Source organism: Macrosteles quadrilineatus, unplaced genomic scaffold (assembly GCF_028750875.1).
Source record: "Macrosteles quadrilineatus isolate MER2022 unplaced genomic scaffold, UCM_ALF_1.0 Scaffold_4__1_contigs__length_99947679, whole genome shotgun sequence".
Classification (NCBI taxonomy): Eukaryota; Metazoa; Arthropoda; class Insecta; order Hemiptera; family Cicadellidae; genus Macrosteles; species Macrosteles quadrilineatus.
Genome location: NW_026542597.1, coordinates 25486283 through 25504824, shown reverse-complemented (window position 1 = coordinate 25504824; position 18542 = coordinate 25486283). Strand labels below are relative to the sequence as shown.

The window sequence follows — 18542 nt, the reverse complement described above, 5'->3', positions numbered from 1 at the left end:
TTCCTCTCATCGCCACGAGGTTGCGCCATTGCACTGATGCCGCCTAGAGCGCTAGTACTAGAAATCCCGGATAGAGCGCACTGAAGTTTGCCCCGTTTTAGCCGTCCTCACCTTATAACATGCCGGCGGGGAATCTACTAAGGGAGTATGTTTAGGAGTATGTTTAATCTATGGTTATAGCTTAGTGGTACAGTACAGTATTACCATTGATTATATATCTCTAATGGTATTACTGACGTAATACCGTAGATTAAACATACAGAAGAGTATATTCGATCAAAAGGTCCTAGATGGATTTTTAGATTTTAGATCCGACAATCAATTCATGGTTAGTTAATATGCGTGTCCCGCTCAGGCTCAATATTGCGAGCAGACAACCTAGTATTAAAGATATTATATTTGTAAGTTTGGAAATTTTTCTTTTCCTTTTACACCCGTGTGGCAGTACTGCATTTCATATTTTCCGGCAACCGGCAATACCGGCATCCTTTGCAATGTGGCTTTCTGTTCTAGGCAAATTCGGCCATTTTGGCAGAAGCTGTGCTCTCGTTGTGTGGTGCTGGAACCGATTAACGTCTAGGGTGAGTAATACTAGCCAATTCGATGTTTATTTTACATTTTATCTACTGTTGTGAATACACAGTTTCATCCTGAATTTATTAGGTATAGCAAGTGTTTTCAGTTAAATCCTAGAATAGCCTATCTACCTCACACAGGCTAAGCTTACTGAGGCTACGTTCCTTAGTCTACGACTTGAGCATGGCGGTCACATTATGGCCTTACCATTGTTAAACACAACGGAGTTCGTCTCAAAGTAACCGAGGGTTTGCTTAATGTGTGTAGCTTTTTGGATATTTAATAGAGCCCATCAATCTAGAACTAGGCTAGGTAGCCTAGTTTGTCCACCATGTGGTTAGGTTAACTTGATAAATTCCACGTTAACTTACTCTGCTGAGGCCTCATAGGCCTTCATAAATGGCCTTAGGCCTACATAAATTAGGCCTCAATAAATGAAATTTCAAATATTTACCGTACCGACACTGGGATATTAACTTATGTAATTTTTATATTATGTCTACTTAAGTTACTACAGTATTTTTCACGCTGAATCCAAAAATGCAATCAGTTTTTGTCGGAGAGATTCCTAATTAACTTCAGGGTTGGTACGGGCAGGGAAAACCTGGAAATGTCAGGGAATTTTGTTGGTCTGGAAAAGTCAGGAAATTTTGAAAAAAATCTGGAATTTCTCTTGAAAGACTAAGTACATTTTTTACAGATATGCTACATTTTCCATCTACGTCTCAATACTTTGTCAAAAACATCGATGTAACAATAACATCGGGAACCTACCATTGATATAAAAAACATCGACAGACATTCTATCATCACCCTCTGATTACTGGCTTTAGTTGAATCTCCCAGTGTTTCTACACGACCAAACGATTATAATCCCGGTCACTGGTTTAAGAAATCCCGTTTAATCCCTTAAGATTTTTTATGTTAAATTCTGAGTGTTAAATTGGACATATTGTGTTTAAATAGTTGTTTTAACATTGCTATTATATTTTGTTTAAATAGTTGTTTTAACATTGCTATTATATTTTGTTAACCCTCCGAGTGTCATGCGTCGCTGCAGCGACTCACAAACACTGTTTACTGCGAAGGCTCTATGACTGACAAAATCGGATTGAACTGGATCGAGTTTGGTATCGTTCTTTTCATTATATTCTAAGCTTTCTCCAGAGGTCTGTCTCTAAGCGCTTTATGTTCTCCGAGCCGATCGTAATTGTAGCAGACAGCTGACGTGCGTATTTGTAAACAGGTTATTTAACCTCGGACCGATGACTGATGTGTTTTATTATGTTTATCATTGTTTTAGTGTTAAAAATCAAAAGTAGTGATATACGTGGTGCATTATAAGACAGGGTGTCTACCAACCGGGAAATCCGGGAATTGTACTTAATTTTTTACTGGCCATGAAATGTATGGGAATTGTCCTTAAATGCCAGACTATGTCCTTAAATTTTTATTGGGCCATAATTTTATCAATCGCTAAGGTAAACCTACCAAATACCGGAAGCTTAAGGGTTATGTAAGGTTCAAACACTTTTGGAAGCTTAAATAATGCCTATTTCTAACATCCAAATATATAACCTCGATCCTTGATCGATTTTACAACAAATAAAAACGGTTATGTCATAAAACACTTGTGAATATGATTTTAAATACGTAAAATCTAATCACGCTACATGAACGGCCTAAATGCCTAACTTCGGAAGGCTGATGCTCTAACATCGGAATTCGTCTGCCCAACATCGGAAGTGTTTGGAAAAGGGGAGATATCAAAGGTTTACATCTCGTTGAATACTATGACGTCATAGGAGAACGAAAAACTTAATACCGAAACCATATGCAAACACAAAGGACACATTACACTTACACAGTCTTAGAATAGAATATCGCCAGAGTGAGGTCATTGCACAACACTACATTAAGGAATGCCATGCACCATAAGCTGGGATCAGGTGGAATGTTTGCATCATTGCATTCCAACCAATGACTAGGCATGGTATGCAGCCTAAGCTGGGACCAGGTGGAATGTTTGCATCTTTGCATTCCCACGAATGACGAATGGAATGCACTAATATAGCTGGGATATATATATATGGTGGAATGTATATATGAAGTCATTCCTTGAAAATGTTGTTAAGTAACTTTAAACTTGTTTTGTGCTCTATTTAAGGTTGTTGTGTTTGATTACCATTCGTACACATCATAACGTTGTATGAAAATAAATAGAACTTGCTGTATATTTTTTTTACTTACCGACTTACCTCCCTTTACTTACTTTCCTTTTTTTATACTGTGTGGATAAGCTTTTTCCTTCAGAGTAGGCTTAAACAAGATTACAGTAACTTATAGATTTATAATTTTTCACTTTGAGAATGATTAAGCCTACTGAAAATTTGGTGTAGTCTTAATAACTTTGGTTTGCAAATATAAGATTAAAATAACTGCTCTAAAACTTAATGACTAAGGTCTGAGTTAAGTTGTTCACACCTAAGCCTACACTTAACTTATATAAGGAGAAGAATTTTTAAAGAAACGAGAGAGATGTTTGTAAATCAATTTAACTTAGTATTTAATAGCTTAAATTCACATGCAATATTTCGGCAAGAAGCGAGACATAACGTGCAGAAATGACAGCAATGCAAGAAATTTATACAAAACCCTGATAAGTAATTTACATGGAAGAAATATGTACATTATGAAGTATGTACAAAATGACAAAAATAGACGGCATAATTTAAATTACAGTTATGCAAGAAGTTATATACAAAACACTGATAAGATATTTACATGACAGAAAAAATATGTAAAAAGGTAAGTTACACAAATCTGGGATTGACAAATTAAATAGGTACTTGCTGGTTAAAAACTGAAATATACACTAATCTACTGAAACTGAGTTAAATTAAAACAGATATTAATTTACAGTCATGCAAAAATACCATGCAATATTCACATTAGATACATTATTCACATTAAATACATATTTACATTAGATACATTATACTTATTATATATACAGTGAGAAAGAAAAAGGTGGAATAGGAGAGGTGGTTGCAAGAGATGGAAAAGGGTGTCAGCGGATCAATTATTCATGACTTTTTCTCGGAAAGAGAAAAACCCCCTTCTTTCAACGCGTGGTGCAGAAAGTATTTGGACGATCTCAGATGTGTGAACGTTTTCGTCAATATCATCATTTTCTGGCCACGCATATTTGTTTCCCCTTCTCTCCAGAAACTTGACGCAAAGGGAATCGTCCTGAATGCGTTTAATTTGCCCGGGGCAAAACTCTTGTTTGCCGTCAATATCTTATGGGACGACAACCCAGGAGTTAATATTGAGCTCCTTCAGATCATCTTCAGTTATCCCTTCAGGGCTCTTAGGGTCGTCCTCGTCCAAGTCCTCGTCATCTTCTGCTTCCCTCCCTTGGTCCAAACTCAATCTTTTCTTCACGCCTTTCTTCTTCTCTTCCCTGGCTAGTCTTCTCAGTTCTTTTTCCCTTTCCTTTTCCGCTTTCTGATCTTCTCGTTTTTGCATGTACTCCTTAAAGCCTATGCCAGAGATGGTACAGGGCATAACATCCCCACTTTTCCTTTTTTTTTGTCCACTAGGTGGGGTCGGGAAAATCAAACATCTTTTAAATGGCGAAGGAAGATTTGGACTAGGGATTGGGATATTTGATTCTATGGTAGGAGTGAGAGGAAACAATTGGCTGGGACTAAATGTTGAAGGAGATGGAAGAGTTGTCATTAGGTTTGAATTGCCTGATTGAGAGGTGGAGGGTTCTTGGGGAGGATTTGATGGTGTATTACTTCCAGCAGTAGGAGTGTTTGAAGGACGAAGCACAGCGGATGATGAAGGGGCAGGAGAAAGAGATGGCGAAGCTGAGGATGAAGCGGCGTTAGAAGCAGCCACAGAACTCTCTTGGGTCTTCTGAACAGGGGAAGTAACGAACGTGGTGTTGTTTTGGTTGATTTCCATCACACAGTCGTCGATTTCAAAGTTGAAGAATGACGGGTCAATTTCAACTATTTCCCCTTCTTCAGTCACCTCTGCCACCACTACATTCCTTTCTTCATTGACTTCTCGTTCCAGCTGAAAATAAATAAAAGGCATATCTTAGGTACCTATAGAATATTTTAACGAATGCAGACTATTATGCACATGTTTGGGAACTTACAGTGGGGGTATTAGGTACTCAGCTTTAATGGGTTATTTAGTTAGGTACTCTGTACTTGCATTTCATTTTAATGCAAAATAACTTTTTAGGGGCAAACGAACTTTTAAATATCTACCATCAAAACATTTAAAGCCCTCAACTTAAAAGTTTGGGAAGTAATAATAACTTATTACCTCATCAAACGAAAATGATTCCTCAATATTCGTGCCTGCCACCATCACATTGTCTTCTCCTGGGAGTTCTCGTTCCAGCTGAAAATAAATAAAACTGCATATAGAATTATTAGTTCTATGCATGCAGACTATAATTCTTGGATCTTACATTTGCGATATATTTCACACTTAATGATTAACTTAGTATAACAGATAAACTATTAGCCTATCACAACAACAAAACAATTCATATATTTCAACTTAAGCCTTCTTCAAGAACGAAATCAAATATTTGTTATAACTTAAGTATCAGATTGTTTTTGGGTTTTGTAAAAATCAAAAATACATTATGTATAATGAAGTAAAAACAATAACAAGTTAGAAAGAAAGGAAAAATGTATTATCTCAAATTTAGACCAGATGGTGTTTTAGAAAATTCCCTCTCGCATGAATGGTCAAATTAGTTATTCTGTACAGGTTTGGTACAGTAAGATAATTTATTAATACATTTATTTCAATGTAAAATAACTTATTTTGGACATAAAGCTTTTTAATTATCTGTTCGACAAATTTTATAGCGTGGAAAGTAAGAGCAGTTTATTACCTCATCCAGCGGAAGTGGATCATCAATGGTCGACGATCTTGGAGACCCTGGGAGAGCCGGAGGAACCGCTTCGTTCTTACGTCGGGGATGTTGTCTGGAGATTTCTTCCTCGATGGCTGCTACGTCTCCTTTAACCCCTTGCCACAGCGCATGAAGGGATTCGTCTCGGAGGATTTTTCGGATTTTTTCCAACCCGATCTTTGTTTCTATGTACTGCAAACAGTTCCTAAGGTCTCGTCGTCGACCATGGAGGAATTCGATATTTTGTTTCTTTTCCGGTCGTTTAGTCAAGTTTTGGAAGTGGACGCAGTCTGGGTCAAGGGTCTTCAGTCCAGTTGCTTCAAAACCACTTTGGATAGTCTTCTTGGACAGACACTTTTCGATGACTGTCTTCAACAGTGGTGCAAAGTCTTCTTTCTTCATCTTTCGACCATTTTGCTGGAATCTGAATCCATCCACTCCTTTTTTCCACCCCGCTTTCAGTGGCCGAAAAACCGAAACATCCATCGGTTGTAGAAGATGGGTGGAGTTCGGATAGAGCGCCACAACCTCGATGCCGTTGTTGCTGCAAAAGTTGGAAAGATGCAGACTGAGGTGAGAGCTGTGGCCATTAATGAAGAGGACGACCGGGAGAGGTATGTCTGATTTTACTAGCCACGGGTGGAACACGTTTGTTATGTATTCATAGAAGGTAGCACAGGTCATCCACCCACTCTCGCTCTTCGATATGGCCCACTCGTCTGGAAAGGTGTGGCCGATCACCGCAGGAATTCTCTCATACGAGTAGACCACCATCGGTGGAGCCAGGTCCCCAGCTGCGTTTCCAGTCATGAGTACGGTGATGCATTCCTTTTCATCGTTTCCAGAGACAGTGAAGACAGCCTTCTCCCCTTTCTTGGCAAGAACTGTCCTGCCTTTGGGACATAGAAAGAAGGCCGTCTCATCTGCATTAAATATCCTTCCTGGATTTTCAAAAATACTGATGAGGTTTTTGCCTTCAAAATACTCCCTAACCTCTCGGAACCATTGTCGGATTTTATCCTCTGAAACATTAGCCCTGGCTGTTGTTAGGCCCTGTGCCACTCTTTCGGTAATGGTCGGGTGTCTCTTCAGGAACAACCCGTACCATTTGTCCCCAGGAATATTATTTGTGAAGGGGTTTTCCCGGTTGGTCTCACTTATGATACGAGCCACGCTTTCAATGAGTTGTTCTTTCGTTAGTGGGAACCCCATCTTTCCGATCTGGAGGACCCACTGTACTATTGCCTCCTCTTCATCAGGAGTTAGCACAGAGGGCCTGCCAATGATGGCCTCCTCTTTGGTTCTGCCCCTTATTTTATCATGCAGGGTGCTTTTGGGGATGCCAAACTGCTTAGCAGCTGCAAAGATGCTCATCCCCTGCTTAACTGCGTCCAAAGCTACGTTTAATTCATCTTGTGTGTAGCGACGTCGCACGTGCGGTCGGTTTGGTGCTGGCATGATGCTGAAAAACAAACGAAATACTGCAAAAAGCTATAAGCCAAAAGGGACAAAAAGAAACAAAATGTCACAGAATGTATGCATAGGTTGGAACATCCACAATTATATCGAATAGGCCGGCGTAAGGCCCTGTTTTTGTGTAGTGGCAACTTACTTAATTATGATTTTTTTAGCAAATTTGATATAGCGGTTTCATCCAAGATCATAAAATTTTATTTATAACGGTTGAAATGTTTGTTTCCTTTAAAAATATCGACAAAATTAGATAAAAATTACCATCAGAACACACAGTCCGAACTCATGCCACGCAAAATCGTCGTAATTGTTTTCAACACCATAACAACTTAATTATAGGGTTTATGCGTAAATTCTAATTGCTAATTAATAAAAAAATCACAGAATGTGATTAACGGTAATATGTTTGTTTCCTTATAAAATTACGACAAATTTAACTAAAAAGACCATCAAAACAAATAGTCCGGACCTCGGCCGTACAAAAACCGCCAACATTGTTTGGAGAATTTACAGTTTAAAACAACTTAATTATGGGTTTTATGCGGAAATTCTAACTGGGAATTTTATTATATAATAATAAAAAGTTATTATTATGATTTTTTCTTTAAAGAATGACCTCAAAATTTAATAAAAAGTCCATAAAAACGCATAGTTAAGTCATAGGCCGTCCATGATCGTCAATTTGTTACAAGGATTTTACAGTGTATAACATCTTAATCATGGGTTGTTTTGCGTAAATTTCAAAGGGTAATTTCATACAAAATCATGAAATAGTGATTAATAGGTTTGTTTTCTCAAGAAAAGTCACAAATTTAAATAAAAAGGCCTTCTGAACACATATTCCGAAATTAGGACGGCCGTTAGTCCTAAGTCCGGACACCGCTTCCGATATTTGGCAAAACGTATATTTTAAGCTTCCTAAGTTCGGAAGCCTTATAAATTATTTAAGTACGTTAAAAAACACTCTTATTATAGTCTAAAGTCAAGATTATATATCTATTTAGCCTATAAAACATTTGTGACACTAATATACTTAATTAAAATTATTCTAACCCTTATCGAACTTACCTGAATCCTTAGTTCAAGCGCTAGCACAGACGTCAACTCCCGCCAAACTGTCAACTTGCCGATCAACCACGGCCAACTAAATTACGACGTTTTTCAGTGACGTATGACAAAGAGTATGTTTTCAAAAACCAAATACCACAGAATACGTTGTTGGATTTTGTTTTGCTTTTTTTTTACTCAGACGCTTATTATTTTAGTTTAAAATCGCCGCTTCCGATGTTTGGTAGGCTTCCGACGATTGGTAGGTTTACCTTAGTTGGTTAGGAGCACATAAAAGGTTTATCAGATGTTTGTTTACATTTTCATAATTTATTACTAGAGTAATTATGCAATAAAAACCCCATTATCAGTCTCAAACCCATTAATATTTTATCATGACAATCAAGTGTCAAGTCAAGTACTTCCAAGAACTGTTCTTAGCTCATAAAAGTTTTATCACTTTTATTCCTTTACAACATATTTATTTATTACTAGGGTAATCATTATTACATCCCAAACATATTTTATCATGGAAATAATAATTTTATAATGGCTGTTAAATTTCACTTCTTACTTGTACTTCAATTTGCCGCTGGCCATTGCTTTGTGCCATAAAACTGTTTATGGTTTCATATAAAACATGTAACTAATCTACAGTCTTATTTTGTAAGTTAAACCTTTTTTATGGATATTTTATCTTTCAATTGACAAAACCAAAAGCATTGTTGTTTGCATTAAATTTTTATCACTACGTAGGTCTACTTGGTTTCAAATTATGTCATTGCATTTTCTGTATCTTTGTACATTATTGGCGGTCAGGTTTCAATTTTTTTTATTTCCCATATTTATTTATTGCGTTGTATGCTTTAAGCAATTTAAATCTTATGAACTAGAATGATGATATTGTAGTGACTTTGCTGATATTATAACCTCATTGTTTGTTACTCAGTTTATATAGGCCCTCCTAAATAATTAGGCCTAGGCCTGGGTATTTTGATTCTTTGAAAGTGCTGTAAAATGTACTAAGAAAATGTAATTGAGCCTAAGATAAACTAATGATTGCTATGTGTCGATGTTAACTTTGCAGATGAAAAGACAATAATCTTACTTTGTGCTTACTGGTAGCCGCTTACTATACCGATTTTGTGCCTAGAACCGAGTTACAATATATTCATTATGCATTAAAGATTTTTTTTTTTTCAAAAGTAGTCGAGAACCTAACGTTGTGCCAGGGCGAATAATGCCAAATTAATCCGCCTGGATCGGATAAGATGTTATGATGTTTCCGTGACCGATTGAGATATTTAGGATTTTGTCGCTATTGCAGGAGACAATGATTGCGTTTTTCTGTTACACTATAAAAGCTGTACCTAAAGTATATGTTTGTTTACTTTCAATAAGTTTCAATTTTGAAATTTAATTCTTGTCTATTATTATTTACTTTTCTCTCTGGAACAACTACAATGAAGAACAAGATTAATACAGTTTGACAAATCAGGAATATTATTCTGTAATCACACCGACAAAGGTCCTTAACCCTCCAAGTGTCCATAGTTTAGGCCTTAATGTCCACCTATTTTTGGCGCATTTTCAAGGTTTTATTAAAACGGATCTGAGAAGCTTAAAACAATGTTAATTCTAATGTTCTATATACCATTTTGTTTGGAAAATCATGGGCTTCAATATTATATATAAAACATAAGGAACATTTAAAAAAAAAAAAATTTTTAGGTAAAAAAAATATAATTTCAAAAATTTTCAAAAAAAAAATAAGTTCGCGCTCAATGAAATTGTATAAATTATAGGCCTATAAATATTTGAAAATAGCCACTTTGTTCTAAATTTTATGAGGATTACAAATATATAATAATATAAGGAAGTAGATTTGCAAATAAATAAGTTATGGGCAAAAAACTGATTTCAGTACATAGCGTTTAGCTAAGAATGCATAGCCTAACCATAGCTAGGAATCTGGCTGATAATTTACATCAATATCACTACCTACTTCTTCAGGATCATCAACCAGCACTTCAAAACCACTTAAATCTTCTTATAATGCACCACGTATATCACTACTTTTGATTTTTAACACTAAAACAATGATAAACGTAATAAAACACATCAGTCATCGGTCCGGGGGAACCTAGCTGTTTACAAATACACGCACGTCAGCTGTCTGCTACAATATTTTCGGAACTAAAATGAATAGCGCTTAGAGACAGACCTCTGGAGAAAGCTTAGAATATTACGGAAAGAACGATACCTAACTCGATCCAGTTCAATCCGATTCAGTCAGTCATAGAGCCTTCGCCGTAAACGATGTCTGCGTGTCGAAAAATCGACAAGTAACACTACACAAAGTGTGCTGCTTGTCGAATTTTCGTCAAGTAACACTGGGAGGGTTAAATGTACGGGAATTGTCCATGAATTTTTTATCCAGAATGTAGTAGACACCCTGTAAGAAGATTTAAGTGAGTTTGAAGGGCTGGTTGATGATCCTGAAGAAGTAGGTAGTGATATTGATGTAAATTATCAGCCAGATTCCTAGCTATGGTTAGGCTAGATGCATTCTTAGCTAAACGCTATGTACTGAAATCTGTTTTTTGCCCATAACTTATTTATTTGCAAATCTACTTCCTTATATTATTATATATTTGTAATCCTCATAAAATTCAGAACAAAGTGGCTATTTTCAAATATTTATAGGCCTATAATTTATACAATTTCATTGAGCGCGAACTTATTATTTTTTTTTTTCAATTTTTCCAAAATAATTTTTATTTTTACCTAAACAAATTTTTTTTAAACAAATATTCCTTAGGTTTTATGTATGATATTGAAGCCCATGATTTTCCAAACAAAATGGTATATAGAACAGTAGAATTAACATTGTTTTCAGATCCGTTTTAATAAAACCTTGCAAATGCGCCAAAAATAGGCGGACATTAAGGCCTAAACTATGGACATTCGGAGGGTTAAGGTAATATTTTCGATTGGGGTTAGTTTTTCACTAAAATAAAGCATAGTAAATAAAAACAGACGTCATAGCCAAAACACCTGTTTTATCCCACATCCTCTTCAAATCCCGCTCATGCTCTAAAAATCCTGTTTTCGGGATAATAATCCCACATATGGAAACACGGCTAGTACCGCGATGCACGGAAGGATAGGCCTACATTCATTGTTTCGATTTCAATCCGATACTGAATACAATTCCTCATTGAATTTATACCAATACTGATTCAACCTTTAATAAACTAAAAAAAACTGCACTTGTAGGAGTTTATAAAAAAAAATTTATTCTGTTCTGTTAGTTGAAACATTGAATAGTTTAGTTTGGTACTACTTTTTGTCTCTGGTACAAGCATGGTAGTTATTTTTCCAATAGGCTATCACATGTTTCTTCCAATATAAGCCGATGACATCGTAAGCAAAATATCAATATATATCAGTATCAGAAGCACCGTATCGTCTATCTGCTAGTGTCAAGTCAAGGCCAAGTAGAACATAAAGTGTGAGGTTAAGTTAGTTGATACTCTTAATTTTCCAGATTCAAGATGTTTAATTCTTTTCTTATTGGTTTTATGAGTAGGTAAACTATTTAGGCCTATATTTTTTCTAATAAGTAATTCTTGATTCTGACTATTCGATATCGTCTTACGGTATACCTGGAAAAAGTATAATATCAGTCTGGAAAAGTCAGGGAATTTCATTTTCCAAAATCAGTACCAACCCTGTAACTTGTGTGAACCTGACAATAACTTGGCAATAACTAGTGCACGCGCCCGGTAAAATCTATTGCTGGCCGTTTTGCGGAAAAATAACTTACGGCCACGAAACTTATTACCGATAATGGCAACAGATATAGTGGGACACTTTAACGGACATTCCATGTCAAATCAACCAATAAAAAAATAATTTTAGAACTTAAGGTTTTCAAAATGGGTAATATTTTGTAATTTTGTTCTATACCTCAAAGTAATAGAAAATACAAAATTTTAGATTTTTTTTACTTTTTGTTTCTGAGTTATAAATTTTCACTCAGAAAATCTAAAAATCGGCCGATTTTTGACGCGTTTGGAAATCTCTAAATACCTCTAACTATAAAACTATTCAACTTAGATAGTTCAAACTTTCACCATTCTCTTTAGAATTTCAAGAGCTACAATTTGATATGTCACTTGACTATATTAGCTTAGTAATAAAAATTTTCCTAAATCCAAAAAAAGTTTTTTTGAAAAATCTTAAAATCAAAATGTTTTTAATTTTTTGGGGGAAAAAATATGTTTTTTGTACTTCTTATTAGAGTGCATGTGCAAAATTTCATTATGGTACTCCTATGGGATCATATTTAAAAAAATATTACTGTGTAGTTAAACAGGTGAAATGAACACAAGTTTTTATTGACTATAGATGCATGACGTATCATAGTACTGTAATCTTAATAGGTTTGAGCAAAGAAAAATTTGTTGTAAAAATACATAATTATAAAGGAAGATCTGTATTATAGTGCAGTAGGCCTATAATAAACTATAATAATGATACTAATAAAATAATAACTAGGCTACATTGAATACATTTTACCAATCAGTATGCTATAGGCCTATGCCTGCCATTGTATTTTGTAGCAAATGATTCATAAAAAAGTCATTGATATGACATAAAAATATTATATGATACTGAAAAGTCGGATCATACAAGTTGCTCCAGATGCTTTAACGATGTACCATTTGAAGAAATAAATGGATTTGTTGCTTGTGCATATGACAGAAAATGTTGGATAGCTTGTGTTTTGTCTAAAAATCACTCTGAAAAAGAACTTACTAAGTTATACCATTTCTCCATCCTCATGGGCCACCTCCTTCTTTTGCATATCCCAGAATACCAGATGTATTAACAATGCCACATAACTTTATTAATGCAGTGTTAATCCAACCACGCCAACTGGTAGGACATACAAATTATCTGCCGACAAGATGATGTCCAAAGCTTCCCAAATATTATCAAAGAAGAAGCAAGTATTAGGCCTATATGCATAAAACCATTACATCCTGGTTTCAAGACAGTGGCTTGTGATCACATTAGTATACTAGATGATGATATTTTTTATTGTAAATAAATTGAACACTGAAATATGACCATCTTAAATATATAATATTATTGTAAATATTTTATAAATAAACAGCATTAAATTGGTTATTTTAAAGTGATAGCCTGAAATGAAAAAGACATTACTGTATTCAAAGAACATAACAATTAATTTCATGATTATAATGTGGTGGTAAAAATATCAATGACTTTTTTATGAATCATTTGCTACAAAATACAATGGCAGGCATAGGCCTATAGCTTACTGATTGGTAAAATGTATTCAATGTAGTTATTATTTTATTAGTATCATTATTATAGTTTATTTTACTAGTAAGATTACAGTACTATGATACGTCATGCATCTATAGTCAATAAAAACTTGTGTTCATTATACCTGTTTATACCTGTGTACACAGTAATATATTTTTTTAAATATGATCCCATAGGATTACCATAATGAAATTTTGCACATGCACTCTAATAAGAAATACAAAAAACATATTTTTTCCCCCAAAAAATTAAACATTTCGATTTTAAGATTTAAAAAAAAAAACTTTTTGGATTTTGGAAAATTTTTATTATCAAGCTAATATAGTCAAGTGACATATCAAATTGTAGCTCTTGAAATTCTAAAGAGAATGGTGAAAGTTTGAACTATCTAAGTTGAACAGTTTTGTAGTTAAAGGTATTTAAAGATTTCCAAACGCGTTAAAAATCGGCCGATTTTTAGATTTTCAAAAATTTATAACTCAAAAACAAAAAGTCAAAAAAATCTAAAACCTGGTATTTTTCATATTCTCTAATAGTATAACTTATAAAAAAAATATCATTGAATTCTGTGATTTCAAGTTCCAGACCATTGGTTGATTTCATATGGAATGACCCGGACACGACAGTATCAACATTAAGTTATGTACCTGGGGAGTAAGTTAGGGGGGGTAAACTCAGCAATAAGTAGTGCGCACGCCTGATAAAATCTATTGCCAACCGTATTGCGGAAAAATACGTCCACGAGCAATATTGACGATGATGCCAACAGATAGAGGACACTTCAACGGACACGACAGTATCAACATCATGTACCTGGGAAGTAAGTTAGGGGGGGGGGTAAAACCAGCAATAAGTAGTGCGCGCGCCCGATAAAATCTATTGCCGGCTGTATTTTGGAAAAATATGTCCGCGAGCAATTTAACGATGATGCCAACAGATAGAGGACACTTTGACGGACACGATAGTATCAACATCATGTACCTGGTGAGTAATTTAAGGGGGGTAAAAGCAGCAATAAGTTGGGCGCGCGCCCGATAAAATCTATTGCTGACTGTATTACGGAAAAATACGTCCGCAAGCCATATTACCGATGATGCCAACAGATAAAGGACACTTTAACGGACACGACAGTATCAACGTCATGTACCTGGGGAGTAATTTAAGGGGGGTAAAAGCAGCAATAAGAAGTGCGCGCGCCCGCTAAAATCTATTGCTGGCCGTCTTAAGGAAAAATACGTCGTAAGGTACTAGATGTATTAGTTTTTTTTAATATAGATTTTACTTGCCGCGCGCACAGCCATACAAAATACAGCCAGCAATAGATTTTATCGGTTTTTCAAAAGAAAGTCTTTAATTTAACAATGAAAAAGCAAAGAAACGGTAGATTTTTATATAGGTATCATTTTAAAGGTCATTTACTGAAAAGGTTTCTTAGGGGTTTTATTTAACTATATTGTGCAGTTTAGAGCAGAAAAACTTGTGTAAAGGTTTTTGCATTTTTCTCAAAAATCCCAAATTAAAACTTTTCATTGCAGCATAAAGGCTTGTTTCACCTCAATGACTCTGTACTATTACTGTTGGAAATTCAATGAGAATTCTGAAAATGATAACTTAATAGATTCAAAATAAAATAAATTTTTAGTGCACTTATGGCCATTTTATTTAAGCAAATACAAATATTTTGAAAAAATATTTGTCCAATTCACACGTTTATTTCCATGTAGGCCCCCTATTTAATGAGAGCTCAAATGATGACAAATCACATATTTAGTAGATAGGGACAACTGAATTTGTTATGATTGATTGTGAATGATCTGATGAGCTTTTTTTGTGCTTTCATAATATTAAGTTTTAATATTTTAATCCATGTATAAATTCCAAAGTAGCCTACCCATGAACTTTTGAGAAAACTTAAAGTCACCTCCCCATAAACCATATTCTTAAAATGTTAGTCATGATGAGAAACCTTGCGCAAAACTATCCATTATTCCATAAATTGCCCTTTAGGGTCGTAATTCCTTTCTAAAGGGAACTTTCCATATACCTAATGTTAAAAATACCTCAGCTGTACTTATTAAAATGTTTGTTTTTATTAGCCCGCTTTCTTGTCCAGTACAAATTTGGCAATCAATTTTATACTTTGTTTGTTATTCTTTCAATTTATTACCTTGTTAAAATCAGGCGTGATTATTTGTTTGTATTACTGTATTCTGTTTTGTATATTTCAGCTTAACAACCAATCAATCGTTTTATTAGTCAAGCAGGGCGAAGCCCGAGGGTAACAATTAGTTTAAAGGCTAAAAGTCTTGCCGAATATTAGCTCAATGTATTTAGAAAATAAAATGTCCTTGTAGGAATAATTTGGAAGTTCGTTGCATCAAATTGTAACAGGCCAAGTTTGTTATGCATCTTCTAGGAACCTAACTAAAAAAAAATATTATCTGACCTAAAAAATACCTTGTATGAAGTGACAGTTTTTATTAAATTAGCATGTTACATACATGTATGATATTGTAGGCCTACATACTGAACTGGGAATAAGCCATTAATTTTGTAATCAAGCTTGAAAATGTTGGATGGACCGATTCTGGTTAATTCCTCAAATCTTTTTAATACCTACAGCATTGAGGAAACAATGATTCCTCGATAGTTTATGTAATCGCAATGAAAGTGAACAACTAACGATCTTAAGTTATCTTGCATTTCATTGCACATTCCTACCTTCAGGGTGTCCACCAACTGGGAATTACGCTTAATTGTTTTGAACTGAAAAAAAAACCGAGATTAATGCGTGAATTTATTTACGGCAATTGTGCCCGCAGTATTTGCCAATAGTTTTGTTGTGATCGCGGAAGACAGAGTATTCGTACCGCAGGGCGTGTTTGGGATTTTGTTGTGGCCGTAAGAGACAACAATGTCACGAGGATTTTGCCATGACCACAACAGGCAATGATGATGTCACGGGAGACGTTAATGATTTCCACACAGCCACCATTAATGATCAGAATATTGCCGCGACCACGGAAGAGTGTTATAACTTACACGGCCGCGGGAAATGATCAGAATTTTACCACACTCACAAACTGACCGGGTGTCATTTTGATTTGTATAAAAAATGCATTTTATTTATCATGCACTTAAATGTTCAGGCTGGTCTCATAAAAAGCTGTATGATGTAGGCCCTACACTTATTTTTGGATGATTCAAATTTTGATGTAGTATGTTTGAATGAGAATTTTTTTTACAGGGCATGTATTCAAATTAATGTTTATCAAGTTTTTAAAGTTTTCAATTTTTAAACTCTTGATAACAAGTGACTTGTAGGGATTACCAAATGGGACTTTTAGTTGAGGTTGACGTAGAGGTTTGCAATATAACTTTTTTTTTGTAGGTAATATAATAGTCAAGGGTAGGCCTGTTTGAAAATTGATGTCACTTGTTATCAAGGCCCGTTATTGAGGTTCCACTGTTTAATAAGGGGAGATAACATTTTCAGTAAAACAAACTATGCAATCACAGCTTAGGTAGGTAAATGCTGACTTGATTTTCTGATTTGGTGCTTGATCACTCAAACTTTTCGTGATTAGTAGAGGCTAACTTAACTCAGTAAAAAATTGGAGGGAATATCACTGAGGTGTCCCTGCTCTGTTAACTTGAGGCTTCCTGTGTTGCTGCTGCGATTCTGCCTTTATTCCATCTAAGATATGCAAATATAATTATGTTTTATTGAGGCCCTGTTTAATAACGTCCATAAATAATTTTCAACTTCTATTTAATGTGAGAGCTTATGTGATGACAAATCACTATTTTAGTAGATAGGGACAACTGATTGTCTGTGATCGACTGTGATAATTCTGATAAGCTCTGTAGCAAATGTAAATGAAAGGAACTGCTTAAAAAAACCAACAGCATTGGCAGGTTTTATTTAAAAATTAAGTGTCTGAAGTTTTGCTATGTTTTGTTAATAGTTGAGAGCAGACAGTTTAACCACAAAACAAAATGGACGGACCACCTCGTGGAGGTGGTTTTCGTGGTAGAGGAGGTCCTCCTGGCCGTGGTGGGCCGATGGGACGCGGCGGACCACCAAGAGGAGGAAGGGGAGGCTTCATGGGAGGAGGTGACATGCGTGGCAGGTCAGTAACATAGATGCTCGGTTATAGTGCTTGACTGTCCATCTCGCTCTTCGGTTATGATATTTTGTTATTTTGTTTCTGAATTGAAGATGGACTAAAGTAAACGCTCCTTAAAACCCAGGACTCTTTGTTAAGTTTCCTGCACCTTGTCGGGAGTGACATACTGACATACATATATTTTTATGCTGCAACTATGACATTTTTACATTTGTTTGTTCAAATAAGCTACCATTACCCATATGAAAGTTTAATTAATCATCACACTAGTTAAATTGGTTGTCCATCATATGTGTTCATTTTAGTATCAAATACTTCTTTGTTTGGTCTTTTGTAGTATTCTATTTTCAATTATTAAAACATTAAAGCAAATTTAAGGTGTAGTCTCACTTACTACAAAGGATAGTTTTTTGACAGTAACAAGGTAATTTAAACCACTAAGTAGTTAAAATCTAAGTAAAGTTAGGCTTATCAATATTTTTCCCTACAGTTAGGTAGGCTGTATTAACTTAACTCTATACCTAACATTTAAGACGCCCACAGACCAGCTCCTGAATTGTATTTTAACAGTTCTGGCGTTCAATTCTGTGGATAGCAATGCTGTATGAGAAGGTGACTTAGCATTTTATGCTGATTTACACGACTCTGCAGCTACATGTAATTTGTTAAAAAGATCACATCAGGTTTGTTATGTTTTGTACTACGTTTTTCCAAATCCACAAAAAAAATTAACTTTTAAGAATGTTTTAAAATTTAACTAGCTACCTTGGGTATATGTCTCTAGTTATTATTCTAATTCTTATTAACTATTGTATGGACATATTCTTATTTTATTTCTTACTCTCTCCCACAGACCAGCTCCTGAATTACTTTGTGGTAATTCAGGCGTTCAATTCTGTGGATAGCAATGCTGAATAAATTGGTGCTGTGGCATTTATTGTAACTAGCACTCGACTGTTGAGCTATATTTATAACCCAACCAATCAATGTATGAATATGCCTGT

At 35.1% G+C, this 18542-nt stretch overlaps 1 protein-coding gene across 6 annotated transcripts in view; it reads left to right on the top strand.

The window, feature by feature from the left end:
- The first annotated feature begins 479 nt into the window (after window positions 1-479).
- Window positions 480-18542, top strand: part of LOC128991417 (TATA-binding protein-associated factor 2N-like) — a 56501-nt gene continuing 38438 nt past the window's right edge. For all 6 annotated transcript variants that reach the window (XM_054414274.1, XM_054414273.1, XM_054414276.1 and 3 more), the window contains exons 1-2: window positions 480-581; window positions 17377-17541. In XM_054414274.1, coding sequence (XP_054270249.1) covers window positions 17408-17541 — 134 coding nt within the window. In that variant the 5' untranslated portion in view covers window positions 480-581; window positions 17377-17407. The remainder of the gene's footprint in view (window positions 582-17376; window positions 17542-18542) is intronic.